Source organism: Toxotes jaculatrix, chromosome 11 (genome assembly GCF_017976425.1).
Source record: "Toxotes jaculatrix isolate fToxJac2 chromosome 11, fToxJac2.pri, whole genome shotgun sequence".
Taxonomy (NCBI): Eukaryota; Metazoa; Chordata; class Actinopteri; family Toxotidae; genus Toxotes; species Toxotes jaculatrix.
The window spans coordinates 1,982,549-2,004,640 of record NC_054404.1 but is presented as its reverse complement, the minus strand read 5'-3'; the positions used below and the strand labels follow the sequence as shown (position 1 = coordinate 2,004,640).

Below are 22,092 nucleotides of genomic sequence, written 5' to 3'. Positions count from 1 at the left end.
GCTGTTCTTGCATGTGATTGGAAAAATTAGCACAGGAAGAACAAGTAATCTGTGTGATTGGGTAATTGACCGATGAGGAGCTGTTGTCCTTCTGCCTGATTGGGCAATTGACTCAGGAAGAGGATTTGCTCTTGGTTTTGATTGGTCCAGGAGGAGTGGGTCCTCTTGAGAAGCTTCTGAGTGTCTCTCCAAACAGAGAAAAGCAGATGTCAGCTCTCCACACAGCTGCAATCACCTTCCTCCCTCTCTGTCTCATTTTTTTGTCTGTGTCTCTCACACGTGCACAAAGGCAAATATACACATTCAGTTGCCTGTGTGCAAAACAGACAGAAAAAGTTAGGAGCTAAAGAGTAAAATATTTTATAAGCTGGTGGAGACCAAAACAGAGTTGAGAGCAAAGAGAATTTTGGACTTATTTTGTAGTTAAAACTAACTGGTTTAAGGTTTAGTAGAAATTCGATCACCTAAACTGAGAAATTAAGCAGTGACTTCTAATTCCAGGTCTTAATCTAAAACGAATGCATCACAAACTCACAAAACAAACATTGGTGCATTTCCCACCCAATCAGTTTTATCCTGTTTCCCGTTGGTTTTCTTTGAAGTAACGAGCCATGTCTTTCCAAACAAGACACGTAGTAAGTTCTTGTGTTACTGCGGATGAACTCTTTCTCTCTGCTCCTTTTTTTCTCTCTGACATACACAAATACAAATACACATCTTCCCATTAACGTCTCTGCTCCATCTTTGACAGAAACTCCACGTTATACCTCTGGCTAAACATTTAACTTGTGATAAACTCCATCCTCTGACCCACCGCCTGTGCCTGAGGCACACTGAATATGCAGAATCATAGATCCTTCTAGAAGCATTCTCACATCCTGACAATAAGAGATATGGGCTAGTCACTCCCTTCAGCCCCTCGGATTCCTCCGCCACGGTTTACGACCTGTCTGCTCTGTCTGGCTGCCAGCGAGGGGAGGGGATTGGCCGTGCCAAGCGTCCGTCACAGCTCACCACCCACCGTAGCCCGTTACAAGACAGATAATGAAGCATGGGTCACAAACCACGCCTCGTCAGTCTCGCCTCGCCACACCTAGTGAAACGTTTCACAAAGAAAGGAACCACGCAGTCGCACTTCCCTAGTCCACACATGTGCAGCAGCTACACACACACACCAGGCTGAAAACACACACCAACCTACACACTCACGCACACATGGTCCAGTGCTCACACCCAAAAGCTCTTTTAGCTGATAGTTGGCACAGTGGACTGGTGACCATGGCAGAGTCACGGAGCTCAGAGGAGTTAGGGTGTGAGGTCACAGGGGCCTGCAGTGTGACACTGGTTGAACACGTACTGAGTGAGTACATTTCAGTTTCACTGCTGCTAAAGTCTTTTTCCTTCTTCCTTCTTTTGTATATTTAATAGAAGACACAGCTGAAGGGATCTGATGAGACAGGGCAGGACAACTGTTCATTTTTTACTTCACAACATATGGTTACTCCGACAACGATTAGTGCAAACATACATTTCCCCAACAACTTCATCTGGCTGTGTACAGCGGGGTTCAGTCTTTCACACAGTCTCCCAATGGAAAGACACACCCAACCCACAAGTTCCCACAAGCTAAGCGAGATCCCAGTAACCCTAACAGAAAAACAGATGCATTCTACAAAAACATTCTGCAAATACCCATGATGCTCTGTTTCTGCAGGACGTGTAATAAACCTGATCAACGTCGCCTCCTAGAAATGACATGTATATATCACTCAATCATCTGTAGCAGCAACTTTAGAGGAAGATCCTGGTCTGGTTTAATCCAGAAAAACTCAGTCACTTCAGACACAACCAGTTTTTTTTAAACTCTTAATCAAAACTCCCATCTTTCCTGAAGCAGACGGGAATCTGGATGTGAGCCCTGCTCTCTGGTGTGACGGTGGTACTTTGCCCACGATCCAACCCATCTAATGCAACCGGGAAGACATTTTAAGAAAAATAAAATAAAAGAGTGAATTCTAGGAGACAGGGTTCACCTACGGAGTCAGTGGCATGTTAGGTTTGTTTTGGAGCCCTTCAGCCTCCTGCTGCTAAATAACAGCACTTAGTGTAATTTGGACAAATAAACCATAAGACACATTATTCTGAAAGTAAATAATGCAAGCACACTGTGTTTTCCTGTGACCTGTCTACAGCAGTGGACACGAGACGGTAAATCCATTCTTCTTTCTACTAATCTGACCTTCATTCCTATGTGGTCTCCTTCGTTACACTGCTTGTGTGTGAAGTCAAAGGTCATGTGTGTGAATGAGACATCAGATTCTCTCCAATGCGTGAGTGTGTGTGTGTGTGTGTGTGTGTGTGTGTGTTTCTGCATGTGTCTGTTTTAATTAAAGAATAGGAGGCAGCTCCAGTCTGTGAACACAACTTCTGTGAATTCATGACAGAGAGAAACTGTTTTCCACATTTTAATATGTTCTTCTCGTGTGTTTGTTTATCACACTGTTTATCACACTCATGTCTTGTTGGTAACACATTAAGTTTTTCTTTTTTTTTTTTTTTGCTGTCTCATTCTGTCTCAGTCCTTTACTGTTAAATGGTTTGTGATACATTATTCTTGCCATGCTGCAACAGTCAGAGTATACGAACGGATTCCCTCTGGGGGGAAAAGATCAGCTCCACCACGCTCTTCTAATCAACTCTAATCCAACATTTATCTCATTTGTGTTTGGCAGGTTTAAGTTGTAATTAGCAGTGTCCATTAGTGAGAGGAAGAATATGTCCAAATCAAATCTGAGGCTTGCATTAAAAGTGTGAAGGCTGTTATTCCAAAATCCTGTGGTGACTCTCGTTCCTGCCTTCGCGGCTAAACACAAAAATGTACTTAACTTGCTCCAAAGATGTAACAGCAGCTGCAAACAGACAAACAGCTGCAGATGCATGATGTGTTTTTAATCATTATTCTTCCTTTGTTGAACTGCATTACTGTTATTTCACATTTCAAAAGTACAGACGACCCTACAATACATTTTGTCACAGAGGATGTGACGAGTCTAACATTATTATCTTCATCGTTCAAAACAGAAATTACTTTGTAAGAGTCTGTGTCAAACTTTTAAAAGCTGGATATCTAATTGTGCTATCAAAGTCTTCACACTCATCTCATAATAATAATAACAATGTCAACTTACTTTGAATAATCTTTTGGATATTAAATTTCATCACTTCTGTGTGGCAGCTTGGATCTTGAAAGCCCTGATGGCTAAAATGTTAATAAGCTAGCTAATAAAAGGAAAGGAACAGTATTTAGGCTGTCATGGCTGGCTTCTCAGCTGCAGGGGCTCTGTTGTTTGTTTTGAAGCACTAATAATGGCTGTGCAGACTTATAATTATGAACTTAGTGAGGTGAGGAAATTACTAGAGATGAATAGACAGCGGGGGACCAGATTGTTGGAAGGCACATATCAGAGTCTGTTCCTGACTCACTCCGATGACGGGAGGTGGAAATGAATGAGCTTCATTCCAAAAACAAGATATTCATCACTTAGAAAAAATGAAACCTCTCGCAGAATACGTGCTCATTTAGAGGAAAAACATACAAAAAGGAATCATCTGTCTTTCGAGTATCGACTGGAGCTGTTTTTTTTTTTTTTTCTTTTTGATCCTGATGAAGTTTGTTCTACAAAAGCAGAACAGGGTGATGGACAAAAGATAATAGACACTGGGGCAGCAGGAAGCCAAATGAACTGGTTCCACACTGACTACACTGACTTTGACATCCAGTATCATATAGTGTTGAATATATAAATTTCAATCATGGCCTGTTTACTCTCTCATACAAATCTCAGTCATGTAAACCAGTTTTCTGACTGAGATTTTGTCACAAACAATTTGTTTAAGTGAGTGAAGTGACTATACCATTATTTCTCGTCACCTCCTCTTCCCTCTTTCATTCTCCCTCTCTCTGACAAACCTACCACCTGCACCGAATAGTCTTCCATCACACCCGTTCCGCTTCTCGCCATTTCCCTGTCTTTCTCCCATCCTTCCCCTTTGTCTACTCTGCACACACTAACAGATGGTGGACAAGTGCAGGAGAAATTCCCAAGGTGTCGTGGGAGGTGTTTCTCTACAAGTGTGTATGTGTATGAGCTGTGAATGTACGCTTATGATCTTGGACCGTTATTTACATCTGCAGCGCGACACCGACAGCTGCTGCTGCCCGTGCTTCCTGTCCACGAGCCAACCACAATGCAGCTCTGCCGTAACCCCGAGACGCGGAGGGGGTCGGCAGTTTCCACACATCCGTGCGTCAGTCAGAGTTACCTTTGACCTTTCGCTGGATAAACAGTGTGGGCAGGTGTTTCAGTGAATTTTCCAGAAAAGGAAGAAAAAACTAACTCTTTACAAAAAACCTTGCCTGATACGTCTCCCTAAGAGTGCTGCGTTACATATGTTTATTCACAAACCTGTCATACACACTGTTACACAGGCATAATGACATTTATCCAGCATTTCTTTATGAAGCTAACACTAATTGGATGTGTGACCCTGCGAGGCTTCTTTCTCTCTACAAACTGTTATGAAACATTATTCTTAACGTCATAAAACCACTGTATGTAAAAACCATGAGAGAGTGAAGCAGTAAACAGATTCATATGTGAGTAAATGATGTGAAAACAACACAAAGCTTTGTCTTGTTGTAGTGTTGACATTTCTATAGTCATTTCACTTAAGCTAAACATTTTATTTGAAGTGATTCTGGACCTGTTATGTGCTCAGTGGATTCAGTTGGAAGTGTTCACTGCACAGTTTCAAAAAAAAAAAGTGTAAAATAAATCAGGACGAATGCGTCTCGCCAGCCTCCTCAGCGCTAAACTCTCAAATCATGCATCGGTGATCTAATCAACAATCAGCATTTCTGCAGCAATTTCACAGGCAAGCTAATGTGGACGTGCTCATACACACTCAACCACTGATTTTCTCATGAAACCACACAGAAAAACACTGGACCGTTCGAGCTGTTAGAGGCTCTGAGTGGAAAACCTGGGCTATAAGCGTAGGTGTAGATATCTAGAAGTTTTTGGACAGGTGACGTGTCCAAACAGAATCAGCATCAGATCTTTAAAATGCCTCAGAAATATGCTTAGTTAAGCAGAGAGATACGTCGTCTGCCTCTGCTTCGCTGTGAAGTAAACGATGAAGAGAAGCAGAGACTGTGAAGTTCAACAGTTTCCGTGTTGGTGTTGACTGGAAACGGAAAATTAAAAATGGAAATGGAAAACAAACACAAAGCTAACGTTTGGAATGTGAAATGTTCGTTACTGAAAGGTCGGCCTCTAACAGCCCCGGCAGTTAGCGATGTCAGGTTGTGTCCACAGTAACGCCGCTGACAGGAACCACAACCATAACTGTGACACTAATGAGATGGTTTTCCATCTCAGGCTTCGTCTCAGCGTTTCTGTGGATGTGTGTGGATATGCGTGTGTTACTGACCAGTAACTGCAGCCGACAGCTTCATTAAAAGTTAGATTAGTGCTGTTTAATGAGAGGCAGTCTCTTGTTAACAAACAGGTCACAATGGAGAAAGAAAAACAGAGGAAGAGAGAGAAGGAGAAGGAGAGGAAGAAAGACATCCTCATCAGAGAGGTGCATTCCATTGGTTTTGTTGGTGAGGAGTTCATTTATTTTAAAAGGCCTGTCCACCAATTTAAAAGTTGTCTTTAGGACAATTAATCCTGTGACAACAGATGGATAAAGTCCCCCGTGTGGTTCTGGAGGAAGTTAGTCAAGCCTGATAGAATATCTTTGTCTCTTCTAAGTCCCCAAACTTTGTGGAGGTGCAAATCTAAATTGCTTGATTGTACTTTTACATTCATTTCAGATTACACCATATAACCATAGTTTATGTTACAGGTCTCTTTACTTACTTTAAATCTAGGAGGGTGTATAAAGGTGTCCACAGTATAAATGTTAAGGTGACTCTCATTTCATATTTCCCAAGAACTCTGCAGCTGTTCATCATTGTTCTTTTAACTTTGTTATATATTTTTTTATATTTATTTGCAAACTGAAGCCTCTAATAACTGATCATCATCTGCACATGATTTTAGAGACAGTATCACCCAGACAATGTTTAGATTCAATTATCACGTGTGACTTTATGAGTTGTTCAGAATACTTGAAGTCAGTATTGCACATCAGTTTAAAAAACTTATGAATATGGTTATGAATATTACGGCAGGGTGAGAATCCATGTGGACCTCGTGGGTATTTTCTAACTTTACAGTAATTTAACAAGATGATGAATCACTTTCAAACAGGCTGAAAAACCACTGACCGTACAGTGTTTTTTTTCCACTGTGATATATGTGTTTTAAAGAATTTAAAAAGTACCTGGACTGTATTGACACTTAATATAAACTTGCTCTCACGGGATTCTTCCATGAGGAGTCTGGAGTCGTTTCAGAGTCTCATTAATCACACTGGCAGATACTCCTGTCCACACCTCTCTCTATCACACAATTACTCTCTCAGCATTTATGTCCTCTCCTCTCTCTGTCATCATCTCACTGTTCTCTCTATTCCCCTCTGACAGCTTTTTCCTCTCTTCCTTTTAATACTGTTTGTCCAGTTCGTGTCCGTCTGCCTGAAAACTGATTTTTCCTGCAACAGTAAATCTAAAATCTTCTGTGGGTATTTTTTTTACTTTGAATCATTTTTAAGTCGTTTTTAATTTTCCGCTTTTACTTTCAGGATTTCAGTTCTTATTCTTCCAAAACTTCACAAAACGGATACACAGGGGGAATTTTATAACTCCTGAAAATATGAAACTAACTGTGGCATTTATTCACAGCTCAACTGTGGCATTTGATCTATTTCTACTTCTCTCAACTCTTCTGTCCTCCACTTCTCATTCTTCCTTTCTCTCTCTCTCTCTTTAGCTCCACTTCTCTTTGTTAAACATGTGGTAAAAAGTTTGAACAGTTCAACTTTGGAGAGAGAGGAAAGAGCAGGAAGAGCATTTGTGTTTTAATGAAGACAACAAAGCTGCACGCATCATTAAGTCGCACATAATTAAAGAAAGAAGAAACTCAAGTGTTTGATTAAAAGAGCGTTTGTCAGAAAGCACTCTCAAATACGCTGACACACGCACGGATGCATACGCACAAATAAACAAACACACAAACATACAAATAAATACACAAACATGTATGGCGTACAGAAAAGCACAGTCCTTTCTGTTTTGAGCTAATGATGCAAAAACTGGTGGATGAGGGTGGTTTAGCTTGATCTGAAAACACACACTCAGAGAAACACACACGCACACACACACACTCACAGTCACACTCACACACACACACACACACAGTCACACTCACACACTCACAGGCCTGTGTCCCTGTGGGGGGTTAATGTCATCTCTGTTTGGTTGATTGTAGTGGCTTTTCGCCCCTGGAGACTTTTCCACTAGTCTGCAGAGTTACACTCTTCATCTGCTCCACAGGCAGGCACAATCACACACACCAACACACACCAACAGACACACACACGCACACACACACAAAGTGGGACTATCCAAACAGAGAAGAGAGAGACAGAGACAAAAACACATGAAGCATCTCCAAAATGCCCTTCAAGGCACAGAAATGAAAACGCTTCTGTCTCGGTTATTCTAATTTCCCAGTGTCGTCTGTCAAGCAAAGCAGAGAGACGGAGGACAGAGACAGTCTGTCATCAAGGAGCTTCTGTCTCACCTGTTTCCCTCTCCACTGCACAACCATTATTACCTTCACAGGAAAATCAAAGAGGAATATCTACTCTCCGTCTGCTCCAACCAAGACTGCACGTGTCTGCAAGAAAAAACTCACGTGGGCTTTTCCAAACTTTTTATATTGAGAAATGTCATTTTTTCACTTTTCAAAACTTACATACCACCAATGAACCCGCTTCACAACAGTCCCTAATCTCATCCATATTAACCCACAATGATTACACAACTGCAAAAAGAGATGCTGTTCACTGTGATGGATTTACCGATTTGTACCAAGTTTTCTTTCTCTGAAAGCAGATTTTCACACCACACTAACATGAACTAGCATCAGCTGAAGGCTTCCTGTGGGGCAGGAAAAGAGCAAGAGCTGATCGAGTCTCAAATGCCAGATTATTTTTTAGTGTTAATCCAAACTCATATGTTTTTAAGACATTTATCCTCATTGTGACACAAAACTTAGACTAATAGCCTGAAAATGTTTAGCGCATTCTCTCACTGCCGTGACTGAAATCATTAAACTGAGGTAAACAAATGCGTTTAAGCATTTAATAACCTTGAATGTGACTGCAAAGCCATCTTCCTTTATTTACCTACCTTAATTTATTACTAATAAAACCATGTTATTGTTTGTTTATTGTTTACTGACATGGGTGAAAGCACATTAATGAACACTGACATTTTAAAAACATCAGTTTGCTCAGCAGCTAATTTGCACCTGTGGTCTCAGCCCACTTTGTTATTACTTACTTATTAGTAAGTAAAGTCACTTACGGTTACCTGCACTGAATCAAACACAATAAGTACAAAACACCTGAATGGAAACACATCGACTGGAGCCAAGGCCACGTTCAGTTCTGCTACTGCACACGGCACGTAAACACACACAGCTGAAGAAGACACACTGAAAGAGGATGGTGTGACTGCTTTGTATGTTTCCAGTTTCCTCACGTTACACATGGATTGTGGGTTTTCATCACATCACAACTATTAGTCATTTTGTTTTAAATAAGAGTCCAAAGTCTCTCTGCTCTCTATTAGAGCCCTCAGCGGAGTCTTTTTCCGCCATATTAAACCATTCACACATGTTCGATTAAGAACCATTAATTTGCCAAACTGCATTCCCACTTAAGCCATCAGAGGGTTTTTAAATCACGGCCAATTACCCTCCTACCACAGCACTCTGCCTACATTACTGAACCAGTCACTCAGACAGAGAGAGGACCCGTCCCCGGTACAGCTGAGCAGGAGAGGAAATGAAGACTGTGTACTCTGATCTGACCTGTCCACAAACTGAGCCGAAGGGGAAAGACCGAGGCTTTCAGGAGGCAGCTCCTCCCAACTGTTTAATCAGTTTAATATGTAATGAGATTAAAAATAAAACTGACAAGAAAATGTTTATTAAAAGTCTCTGGTTGCTCTAATATACTTAGGGTAAAAATATACACTCTGAACTGCTTCCTGTGAGTTGTTGTGACATTTTAGAATTTGAGACCTGTATTTTTATCGCTTCACAGCAGAGAAACTGAAAAAGCTCTGTCATTCACACACGTACCTGTAAATGCTGATCTGACCTTTCCTACCCGTTACCTCGCTACAGTTAGAAACGAGAGGACCTGAAATGTACACTGGACGACTGTGAGCGGCAGAGAGGGGGGAAGAGATGCTGCAGTCCGATCAGAGATCCTCTAATTAGAGGCAGTAATTGTCTTCCCAGCTCTGGAGTCACTCAGGTCGTCTTGTGTGCAGTGTGTGAGCAGTTGTGTGCCTCTGTCTGTTAGTGCAGTCAGGTACTTGTTGCCAGGTTGCTGGTTGCATTTGATGTGCTCTCCTGTTGATTGATATCAGACTCGAGTGCCCTCCGTCTCTGTTATCAGCATCATCAGCTTCCTGCGGTGAAGCAGGGTTATTGTGTGTTTAAACAGTTACCCAGCTCAGGCTGGCATCATTACATGTTGGCCATCCATGATGTAACCGCTCAGATATGAAATAGATACAGGTCAAAGAAAAAAAAAAGTTTTGAAATTTTAAATGTTTTACATTAGTGAGTACTTCTGATTTCCTGCGTCAGTTTTCAGTTACCACACATGAGAGCACGCGCACACACACACACACACAAAGGGACGATGAGGATGACATCTTTTATGAGAGAATACGGAAGGTGAACAGGCTGTGGATCAAATCTCTCTTTTGTTTATGATCCCCAACTGTCACACTGTCACAGAGACACAGGCACACAATATACAGACACACAAACAGATGGCGGGGCAAATTCCCTGGGGACAAAGCTTTGATTCAGATGTTAAACTTTAATAAGCACCAGACCTCAGATACCATTCACCTGTGCATTTTGCTCCTGTGTGTGTTTTTGAGTGTGTGTGTTTGAGGATGTGTTGCCTGTGTGTGTTTGCCTCTGACTACAAAGTGCCTTCAGTTACAAAGGAAGCTTCAAATGGGCAGAAAAATGCAAATCACCCTTTAGTCGTGCAGAAGGCCTCAGGAGGAAGCCTCACGAACGCAGACAGTGGAACAAGCGACTGTAGACAGAAGAAATTAGGCCTGATTCAGTGGCTCAGTGACCGGGTCACACAGCTCTCAATACAGTGCTCAGTTTGGCAGAATCACAGTGGAAATGGGATAAATGAACATCATTCGAGCTTTCAATGAACAGAAAGAAAGATAATTTGATTCTGTTGTAGTGTATATACACACACACACACACACACACACACACACACACACACACACACACACACACATGCATTCATACCCCCCCCCACCCCTAAAAAGGGGGGGTTTGTCCAAAATGTCTCTGGTATGAAGCTGTGGTACAGCATGTGGCACTTGCTGGTGCTAATCCCCATAATAATACAAAAAATAATCTAAATCCAAGGTTCACAAACTTCCTCCAGAGCTTTTAAGGACAAGTCAGTCTTTATCAGCAGATGATGTTTGCTCAGTTGTCACGGAGACGGTCGGTTATCACCACGTGTAAGCATAAAGCGTAAGGCATATCTGATAAAGATGCAGCTGAAAGCTCATCAAAAAGTAAAGTGGATTTTTTTAGTTAAAACAGAATTTCAAGCTCAAACATTAAACTGAAAAATAAACCTTTAAAGTCCAGCGTTCATGTCTTTAATGTTGAAGGAATTAAACTGTCAATAAATTTACAAAATATTTACTGAGGCTTTTAAAGTGCATTTAACTTTTTATTCGTGAGTCTTTCTGTTATATCCTGTCTCAAAATCCATGTTATTTTATTCTTCCTTTTGCAAAGTCAGAATTTCAAATGATTACATTTGAGATTTTATTAATAAATTAATCGACTCTGCTCCTTAATATCGCAGTTTAAACTTGCACCAGTGAAACATTTTACTCTCAGACTTCACTCTGTTATGCAAACCTCTCTCTCCACGGACGCACCTCATTATTGTTTTGTGTGTACAGTCGCTCATTTAATCCCCACAAGCAATTTGGCTTCTGCTCGTTCTAAAACAACAGAGTTCCCTGATATTCTGCCTGATATTTGTTCAGGTATGTGAAATGAACTTTGGTTCAGCTGAGATTCAGTTTAATCTGAACTAAAAAAAAATAAATAAATCAACATCTCTGTAACAGCACAGGTTCCACTCCTGAATGAATTCCTTGTGCGAACAGCTAATTGGACTGAGATTGTTCTGCGCTCAAGGAATTAGTCGTCTGCATGTTTGGTTTGTTACATTAGATGTTTGTAAAAATTCATTAGGTTTTAAACAGATCTGAAAGTAAGAGATTGTTCAGAGGGAGACTGTTTTGAGTAATGAGTTATTTTAAATGGTGGGGAAAATTCCTGGAATCCCTAGCATCACCTTAAGAAGGCGATGCATCACTTTTTTTTTCTCCAGTAAGTGCTGATTTTCATGACGCTCATCGATGGGTGTCAAGTGCTGACTGAAAAGTTCACTGGCCGAGCAGACAGAAGCCCACACACAGCTGCTGAACGCTGTCTGAAAGCATTGACCTTCAGCTGGTGCGTTCATTGTCAGGATTTCTTTTACACACAGTCAAATAAACACTGGTGGTTTAAGGCGCAGCTCAGTGCTTTAGAAACACTGGAAAAAAACAAAAAAAACATTAAAGTTTTGGTGAAATGTTCATAAAATTTATCCAATGAGCTGCAACTATTAGTTTGCTTATATTAACACAGATACATACAAACTCTACTGGAACAGAAGAGACAGGAGTTTAACCTTGGATCTCCAGTGTGGAGAACTTTTAATTCACCAGCTAAGCTAAAAGTCAAAGTGATATTGAACTTTACTGAGAATATTCTGAATTATTTACGATTCTATTCAATGTTCAGATACTTTAAACCGTGCTTATAGTATCTTGATGTGAGGACTCACCTGCATTAAGTCTACAATCATTTTAAAATCCAGATCTGAAATTTAGGAAGACGTATGTCAAAGCTCTCATCCAGAGTGTGTATTCACCGAAGCATCACAGTGTGTGTGCATGTGTGCCTCCAGTTTATGAAAAGCTTCTTAGAGCAGGATTAGGATCATCATTGTCCACTGGCTTATGATAAGACAAGGATTATGTCAGTAAAAAGATATGTTTAGCAACACATCCCCAGAACTCACACACCCACACTGGCCCTGTATGCAGGGATGGAGTTTAAAGATTCTGGGCTCCACTGCACCAGCAGCATCGGTACAATTTGAATTCAACAAATTGTTCAGTGGTTTAGCTTTGATTCAAGCAGGATTTTCAACCGTGATGACACATAGTAAAAAATAAACCTATTTTACAGAGGGCAGTGATGTTTCCAGGGTCTCACATGCAACCAGTCCATATTCTGGGGGTGTTCAGTTTTGTTTGGTATAAAATAGTATTTTTTCAGTAGTAAATATTGCATTAAATGTGCAGGGATTAGGTGCAAAAACAAAAACTTGACTTGATCTTTTCTTCACGCAATTATGCAACTAAATTCGTTACAATCCAGTTTAGCAGACAGTCAGACAGAAATCAGTCTAGACTTTCAGTAAAACAAAAAAAAAACACACACACACACAAGCTGTTATTCTAATATTAACTGTCTGTCCATGTGGACATTCAAACACACACAAGGACAAACAGTCAGTGGAGTAAAGGTCCAGGAATAAAAAAAAAAATCGGTGGCGCAGGTGTGGAGTTATTAACCAAAGCTACACCACCCACTTTCACCTTGAGTCAACACTGGCCATCAGTCACAATGACAACCACGAGCAGATTTCTGGGATAGCAGCAGAAACAAAGAGACAGGAAAAAAGAAAGAGAGATGGTTGAGGGTAGTGAAAGAGGAGGGGAGCGAGGGAGATATATTATTACAGACGGCTGGCCTGCGGCGCTTCCCGGTAAAAATCCTAAACGGAACAGACAGACAAACACAACCATATAAAACCATCTCAACCACCATATGGCTTCAGGGAAATGTCCTTGCTGTGTCCCTCAAAACACCCCCCCCCCCCTGCTTTCTCTCTCCAAGCTGGATGTGTTTCCACCACCAGACCCCCTCCTGTCTGTCTCATTTCGGTGCTTCTGAAGTTTGCTGGTGGCAGTGTTGTGCCGCTGAATTCCTCTGTGAACGCTGCCACCTTCAAGCTAATCTGGATCTCCGATGGTGACCGTGGTCACCTGGGCCGCGCTGATAGCGGCGAAGCATCATTAGCATTTACCGTAGCTCATGTTTTTAAATTTCGACTCTGTGAGAGGATAAACTGAACGTGAGCGCTGTTTGAGAATTCTACTGAGGAGACGGTTTTCATCACTGTCAGCCTGTTTGTCATAAAAAGTGCTGTATACATTAAATCCATTTGGTGTCAGAAAACTCCATAAATACCATAAAGATGCAGTGGAAAGTGTTCTGCATACTGAGAAATCCATATTCTTTATAGCTGAGAGACACAGAGAGTGTGCTGCTTAAATGATTACTTTTCATTACTACCTTTCTCTGATTATAATTAGATATCATCATTATTCATCTCTGGTTTTGGAAGTAAAATTATTTTACTGTATTTCCTTTTTGTCACCACAGATTTTTATCTCCTTTTGTTATTATTATTACTATTAATATTATTGTTATTAGACCCTTGTTTTCATTTTTCTAATCTAACTTTTTTCAACTCTTCTTTGGGGAGCAGCTACAAGCCTGAAGCGAAATCTAACAGTAGCCCGCATGTTTGTTGTCGTCTGATTTGAAATTACAGCATCATTAAAAACTGATTCCTGTTTGAATTAAAACAGATTGTAAAAAATGTTTTTCCCTCTTCAGCCATCAGTATTATTTTCCAGTATGGTGAAGTGTCTCATTTCCACGTCTGCTGCTCAGTGTAAAGAGTTTGTTTGGTGCAAACATGCACCAAACATGCATTTAAGAGTTTGCACAGGACTTCGCACAGGACTTCGGATATGGTGAAACCATATCCACCATTACAGTCTTGCATTATGGTTTTTCCAGGCCTGAAATTCCAGGCCCAGTTAATGCTAAGAAGAATGTGAAGAGAAACGTGTTCAGTCCAGGACTGAAACCTTGTCTTCGTACTGCAGGTAAAACATTTGAATCAGTGCCTCTGATTTGTGCCCAGGTTCCAGGCAAACAATGACATATTTCACGCCAAGTCAAGCCACCACGTTTGAATGTGTGAAGCTCTGGTTAAATTATGTTCAACCAAAAGTCATGACCAATGTACCGACTGTTCCTTTTGCTGGTGTGTTTTGACTTTGTTCCTGACCTCGGACTTTATGTAAAACTCAGTGCGTAGAAAAGTTGGAGCAGCCCCAGGATGAACTGAACAGTGCAGATCTTTACTGTCTGTTGTTGATGTGACTGTAGCGAAGTCTCTGTGGTTGGAGTTTGCAGCGAGAGCAGCACGGTGGCTTGTTGTGGTGTGTGTATGTGTGTGTGTGTGTGTGTGCGTGCGTGTTCCTGCCTTGCCCCTTTGATTCGTTTACACAGCGGCCATCCACAGACACCCAGCCACGCCTGGCTACATTAAACCCTCTTCTACTAATCTGCCACCTCGATTAACGCCAGCTAAACAAGGGACACACAAACATACTGTACAGCACCAACACACACGGAAGAAGACACGTACACAAATGATTTGGCATCCACTGGTCCAGACAGGCTAATCTCTCCAACTGCAGATTGGAGTGTGTGGTCGCCAAGAACTGAGGAATCAGAGCATAAACATCACCTCTGCAGAGCTGTGGAAGCCTAACAGCAACAGATTTATTAAAAGAAAAGAAAAGCTTTTATTATGAAAACAAAAAGCCACTGAAGCTCTTTAATCACACTGTAAGCTTTATTCAAATTTAGTTTGCTTTTTGTATCTCTGTCCAACATTGCCTACTTAATGTCTTAATAAATGGCTTCTGGTTCAGTGACGACATAATTTTGACAAAATCTTGTCATTAACATTAACTTAAGCACCTTTACTCATCATGCAGCAGTTGAAATGAGACTCTAACAAACCCCAGGAAACAATTTACAGCAGCATAATTGGCTCCACAAGCCAGCTTATTGGATCCAGTGCAGCGCTGACAAGTCCTAAACAAACAAAACAGCCTTAAAACTTAAATTTTAATCAAGCTCTGCTCATTATGCTGTGGATTCTCACCCTCCTGTAATTCAGAGTGGAGTATCTCTGAGTGTAATTCCTTAATGAGTGCAAGGGAAAAATGACACAATATGTTAATTGCCTCATGCAAGAGGAGTGCAAACATCTAATTTAAGAAAATTAATGTGAGGAGGGAGCTGCTGTAACAGCAGTGAAGACAGCAGAGGTCAGGAGGCGCTGCCAGCGAGCCTTCATACACATCAGTGTAATCTGCTCAGAGAGAGGCCCCGTCTGAGTCTACAGGAGGGCGAAGCCGAAGCCGGCTGTGCTGCAAAGTACTGAAAAGTCCTTAGGACAACTTATTGACGAGGAACTGTGGCAACATCTGCCCAAGATGTGATTTAAAAAAAACTGCTCCAGCAAGCGGATGAATAAAGAAACTGAGAAAAACAACGTTTTATAGCGAGGCAGATGGACGGGAAGTGCGGCAGAGGTTTTAGTGTGTTTATCATCAGTGAGGCAGCGAATCAGAGGAGCATGGGAGCCATCGACTTATTTAGAAGCATTACTCATGGATTCAAAATGATTAATTATTAATTATTGGCTATAATGTGTCTTGTGTGACAGTCCAGCGTTTTCTCTGTGATGTCTCTCCTGCATTTTTATATGTATGTAGGGGTGTGTGTGTGTAAGTGTGTCATGCACTGTTGGGTGTGTTTACAGGTGAAAAAAAAATATAAACATCTGACCACGCTCACGTCACAGTGGTCAAAGGTTAAACACGTGGTGAGTTACTCTTTGAAGACCTGTCAGTCAGTTTGATAGACTCCAGTCCTGTGCTTTGAATGCAGCGGTGGGGAACTGTACAGTGGACCCATAAGGTCAAGACATGAAGGCACAGAGTGCAGGAATTGAAGGTTCAGTACTGTAGCTGCTCAGGTTCAACAGACTGATAAAACAAGGACAGAAAAAGTTTTACGTTTTAATTAGTCACTTGATTTGAAAAGTTTAAGGCGGGAGAAAAGAGAGTGATGAAAAATGTATCTGGAAAAAGGAGCGGGAGAGAGAGAGAGAGAGAGAGAGAGAGAGAGAGAGAGAGAGAGAGAGACCTCAATCTCAGCCTTCTGGCTCGCTGTCTTTCTACAGAAGCATTTGTCTTTTGACTTATTTATCCAGTGGAGCTGCAATATCAGCTGTGGTGGATTCCAAAACACACACACACACACGCACGCACACACACACAAACAGACACACACAGTCTTCTGAGGGGCAACCCTATTAGGGAAAACCAGAGACATCTTGCGCAGCCTGTCTCTGCGCATCAGCATTAGAATTTCAAAGTAGCTTTTGATTGTTTGATCTCATATCCAAAAATGATTGTTGGTAATAAAAAAAAAAAAGTATGAGGAAAAAGCAATTAACATAAAGCGGTGGTTCTATTAATATCCAGTTTTCTCTGTAGTCTTGTGGCTGGTTGTGATCCATAATTAACAGTGAAGAGATCCCATTTTCACCTTCTGCTGTGGTTCCCCACTGGACCAGCTCTCTGGAGAGCAGAGCGGAGCGAGAGCAGCGAACAGATGATACTTCACACTGCGCGCTGATGAAAAACTACAAAGAGCTACTCTGTTTTCTGAATTTACAACCTGACAGAACTGACACTTTAATATTTTTATATTATTACAGATTCTTTTTTCTTTTTTTTCAGGTGGAGGCAGGTGTAAGTCTTGATAAATCTTAATAACTTGAACTGATGGATCATATGTGATATGATCATATGAGTCACAGAAAAAAGCTGGACACTATATGAAGAAGTCTCTCACACAACCTGATCAGTAATAACAGCTCCTGCAGATTACAATAACAATATCTATATATTAGATACATCTTAGTGTATTGATCATCTCTCCCCGGCCAGACAGCACCAGTTTATCTCCATAATAATCAGGCCAGCAATAAATACATCAGCACGAGCAGAAGATAAAAACCCAGCATTCAGCTCTGTTGGTTTTACACTGCTGAGGAGGAGAGAGTCCGCAGGACTCACCAGGACCAGTGACAAAGTCCTGCTACGAGACGGTTTATCTCTGCATGCGTCTCTGCACTTTCTCCCTCTCTCTCTGTGTTTTCTGTCATAAATGATACGGTGGTAAGTCGAGGTCTGAGTAAACTAAAAGCTTCGGTTACCTTCTGAAGAAAAATACGACCAAAAAAAAAAAAAAAGAAAAGCCATTGATTTGGGCGAACCATATCCGAACAACGGAATGGGTGAATTTGTCAGTGACTTCAGAAACGGCTGGATCTGCCACCTCTGTCACCTCCGGTGAAGTTTAGGCGAATACGCTACACTTGGTAATCATTAGGGAAACGTCATCGTCATGATTAAAACCAAAGGCGACTGTTGGTTGCAGACTGAATGAGGAATGTTCAACTGCCTCCGAGAAACATGATCAATGTTGTGTTTGTGTCAATATAAACCTTCATATAAACCATGACGACACTGGATCTTATTAAAAGGAAAAGTTTGATAGCAGCAGGCAGCGTTCCTGCTGTCGTCAGAGGGCTTCTCTACCGAAACGTGGTTCGTTTGCACAGGAGCTAACCTCCTTACAGCAGCTGGTTTCAGTGGTGACATTTTTAAAGTAGCTAAAGGACAAATCCAGAAAGAGTTTCCTGTGATGTAACAACTGACTGGTGAAGAAAATTACCTAAGTACATTTCTGAAATGTCACGGTCTCCCTCTAAGGTTGGCCGAGTACCATTACTCAGTAAAATCTATCTCGTGTTTTCTTTTTTTTTTCCCTCCTTCAGCCACAGCTTGAGCTACCCTAAAGTGAAAGATCACACTTTGAGGGCATTTCATTTGCTCCCTTTATGCCACACTAGATGAATTAATTATGTGGTGAAAAAAGTAACTGATTTCATTTCAAGTACAACATTAACTGCAGACGGGAAGAAAGTGAAGTTGAAACGCCGGAGCTCCTACAGTGATGAGTTCTCCCTCAAAGGCAGAGGTCCCCATTTATTAGATCCGCTGTTATCTAAAGGAAGGGATGGTAAAAAAGAAAAACAGCCCTCTGGAAGAAAGAGGGGGAGACTGACAGAGAAAGACACACAGCTGGAGAAATGGCAGGAAGTCTGGGTAAATAAACCAACGGTGCAGTAAACGCAGCATTGCGGTTCTGCTGTGATACGAGACCGGCTCTCTTAAATAATGTAGCTGCCAGCAGCCCGTACACTGCTGCTGCTCACACTGGGGAAAACAAGGCTAAACAATGACCATGCGAGTCAGGTCACAGGTGGCTCAACACACATCACAGTACAGGTATCAATCACACCTGTGCACATAAACACAAAGAACTGAGGAACTAAGAGGACGCAAGTGTAATAATCAGCTTAGTTTGATGTTTATATCACACTCGATAGTGCATTTTAGCACATCATAAGATATTGATGGCGCTTAAAGGTGCTTCCTCCCTTTGTTTACACCTGCACTTAACTCTGATCTGTTCTCCAACAACGTTGCTATGTCTTTACACACAGGGAAACACGAATAAAAAGTCAGTAAGTCAGTCTAAACTGATCTGCACATTTACGGTAAATATCTGTAAAAACGAAAAACAATGAGCTTTGCATTTACAGTGCAGCTAATCCTGTGGACTATTTCCCTGGTTGTGTTTTTGCCATACACAACAGACAGTGACAAAAACAGTGTCATAAACTCAGTGAACACAGAAAAGTTTAAACTGCTTAAGCAGATTACTAATCCTTCTGATTGAGGTCAGCTCTCGTTAAAGACCACATAAGTAACATGACACGTTGCCGACAGTTTAAATGCTGAAAGTTAATTTGCACATGAAAGCAGCAGCGTTTTCTGCATAATGGCAGAACAGCAGCAGGGGCAGAGGGGGGAGGGGGGCAGGAGGGGGGTAGGAGGGGGGGGAACAGCAACCAACAAGTGTATTTAAGCACAATGGTTCCCTGTGGAACGTGTGTGGATTACACCAATAACAACAGACTATTATCATCGCTGCTCATAACCAACACTGATTCCTCCCTGATGACTCAAACACAAAACACTGGAGGAAAAAAAGTGCATAAAAACATTAAACTAGCAAGAAAGAGAGGATGGGTTATTACCGAAGAGAGAATAAACCTAAAAACAAGTCAAACAGTGGAGATGCTGAATTGATTTGGGGTGTTTTTGTGTGTTTGTGAGTGTGTGAGTATGAGTGTGAGTGTGAGTGTGTGTGTGTGTGTGTGGGAGGGTCAGGAGTAAATATGAAATGATGTGGCATCTGTGGAGGCTTTAAGTGATATATCTCTCCATTCCACTTCGTTTAGCTTCACTTCGTCTGAGTTAATTGGTTCATGAGGAGCACTAATTAAGGGGAATGGCTGTGTTTATCATCACGGCGACGCTCATTAAGCGAAGAGATCTTTTTTTCTTTCAGGACCGGTGACATTAACCCACCCTTCACAACTGTGTGTGTGGAGGGGGGGGGCAACACTCCACATGTACTGTATAAAGTACGCATTTGTGCAGACACTGTAGCACTCTGATACACATGAAAGTATATTATACGCGCACACACGCAAACACAACTGTGTACAAGATGATGACGTGTCCTACCTCTCGTCGTCGTGAGGCCCAGCAGGTCTGTTTGATTTTCCACACCACAGCTGCTACGAGCAACAGAGACAGGAAACAGCTGGAAAGAGGAGAAGGACACAGGATCAGTCGGTCAATCAAAAAGTAATGATTCCTTAGCTGTGCATGAAAAAAGGTATGATTTAAAAAAAAAAAAAAGATAAATCTAATCAAGCAGAATCAAATAGAGCAGCCTGACAGTGTAACACGATGATGCACCACTCCGATTGATCTTTATGATTCAGGTCATGTGCTTCTAATGAGGGATCAATGTGGCTTAAACATCCTTTTATTCCTGATTTATCATAGCCCCTGAGAGCAGCCCCAAATCCCTCAAGATCCTGACTCTTGATCTGTCTCCATCTTTGCACACTGTGATCAGACAACTCTTCTCATGAGCCTTAGCATGAAGTGAGACATGTTTCTCATGGACAAAGTAACATAAGACCAAAGAAGAGATGTGAAGAGATCTCAAGTTTTGGAAAATCAGCTGGAAATCAACAGTAAATGAAAGTAAAAGAAAATCAGAAATGATCTAATTTACTTCCACAAATTACATTTATGTGCTAAAAATGTGTTTCTGGGACAAAATAATGGCAACCTGAATTATTATTTTCAGTGGCAGATAAAATGCAAATGAAGTATCAGAAAATGGCTTTTTTCCTGTAAAATATTCAACAGTTCTTCGCTCCTTCAGTCCAACAACAAAAAAAAAGATCTGACTGAAATACGTAACGATGCCACAGGCTCCCCACTGCGAGACACAATCAAACAGGTTTGGAGCCACTGCCTCAGACTTCATTTGAGTGGAAATTTTGCATTTAATAACATATTGTAGTGACACTAACACAATCCTCAGTCCAATAATAAGAAATGACAACTACCACAGAAATGAAGTAAATGGAAAAAAAAAAATCAAAGAAAAATGCAAGAAAAAAAACGTGACTGTTAATAACATGTTTTCATGCTCGTAGTTTCCTTTGTAGTCGTCCTTTTGAAAATATGTTTCTGTGTATCTCACAACCATTACGCAATTATGGGGCAATTTCTTCACGTTACATAACTTTACTCATGGTTCAGTGTTTGCATTACAAACTGATTTAAATAACAGGTACTTCATGAATGTACTACCCCTTTAGTAGTTGTCCTTAAAGGACATATTCAAGTACAAAAAAATAAACAAACAACAACAACAACAAAGCTCAGGCACAATACAATCACAGAACAGTATCCCTACACTCGTCTTCCACAGCCAGTTTCCTGAGAGCAACCATGACAAAGGGGAGAGAAATTCTTGGGAAGTTTGTGGCGAGATACAACCCTGTGGTGACCAAAGGCAACTGGGGATTTTAGGACAGGAAAGGGCAGCAAGAGGTCAACGAGCGACACGACGCTCTCTAACAAAGAACAAGGTCTCATGTTACACACAGATACACACACTCAGCCTTTTAGTTCAGTGTCTGGAGGGCAAAGTTATCTGGCTAAACACAAAGCTCCTCTCTCAACCAGAACTTCTGACAAGAGCTCAAAACAAGCGCACCCAAACAGGAAGTCCCAGAGAAACCGCTGAGGACAGCAGCACCGAAACAATCCTCCTCTTTATGTGTGTCAGTGTGTGTGCGTGTGTGATGTGTCCTCCCGTGTCTCTGTGTGGGGATGACAGCATTGTAAAGGGTATTAGTTCTGTAATGAGCGTGACATTTTCAGACCCAGTGTGGCGAAGCGGCTGCAGTCACGGCCTCCTCAGTCCACAGTCGACCTCTCGGCCGCATTCAGACCCATCACAACCAGGAAACCCCCCACCCCACCCCTCCCCCACCACCCCCCGGTGACGAGGACAGGATGCTCATTGCTGCTGCAGGATGAAAAGCATCCAGTTTGAACAGCCCTGCTGCTGACTTTCGAGATGACAGGAAAATCTTTCATCCAACAGACTTGAACATTTTAATTTTTATGGGTGATAACTAATGATCCCCTGTTGGTGCTGCATTAACTGTTGATTCAACCCTACATGACCTTTAGCACCGCTGACCACTTTATCTTCAAGTACTATCACAAACAACAAACTCACAGACGTCAAGCGGAGAGTGTAG

The 22,092-nt window shown here is 41.5% G+C and overlaps 1 protein-coding gene across 2 annotated transcripts in view; it reads right to left on the bottom strand.

Moving 5' to 3' along the window:
- atrnl1a (attractin-like 1a) overlaps nucleotides 1-22,092 on the bottom strand; it is a 185,050-nt gene that overhangs the window by 50,590 nt on the left and 112,368 nt on the right. For both annotated transcript variants that reach the window (XM_041050639.1, XM_041050640.1), the window contains one exon: nucleotides 19,982-20,060. In XM_041050639.1, coding sequence (XP_040906573.1) covers nucleotides 19,982-20,060 — 79 coding nt within the window. The remainder of the gene's footprint in view (nucleotides 1-19,981; nucleotides 20,061-22,092) is intronic.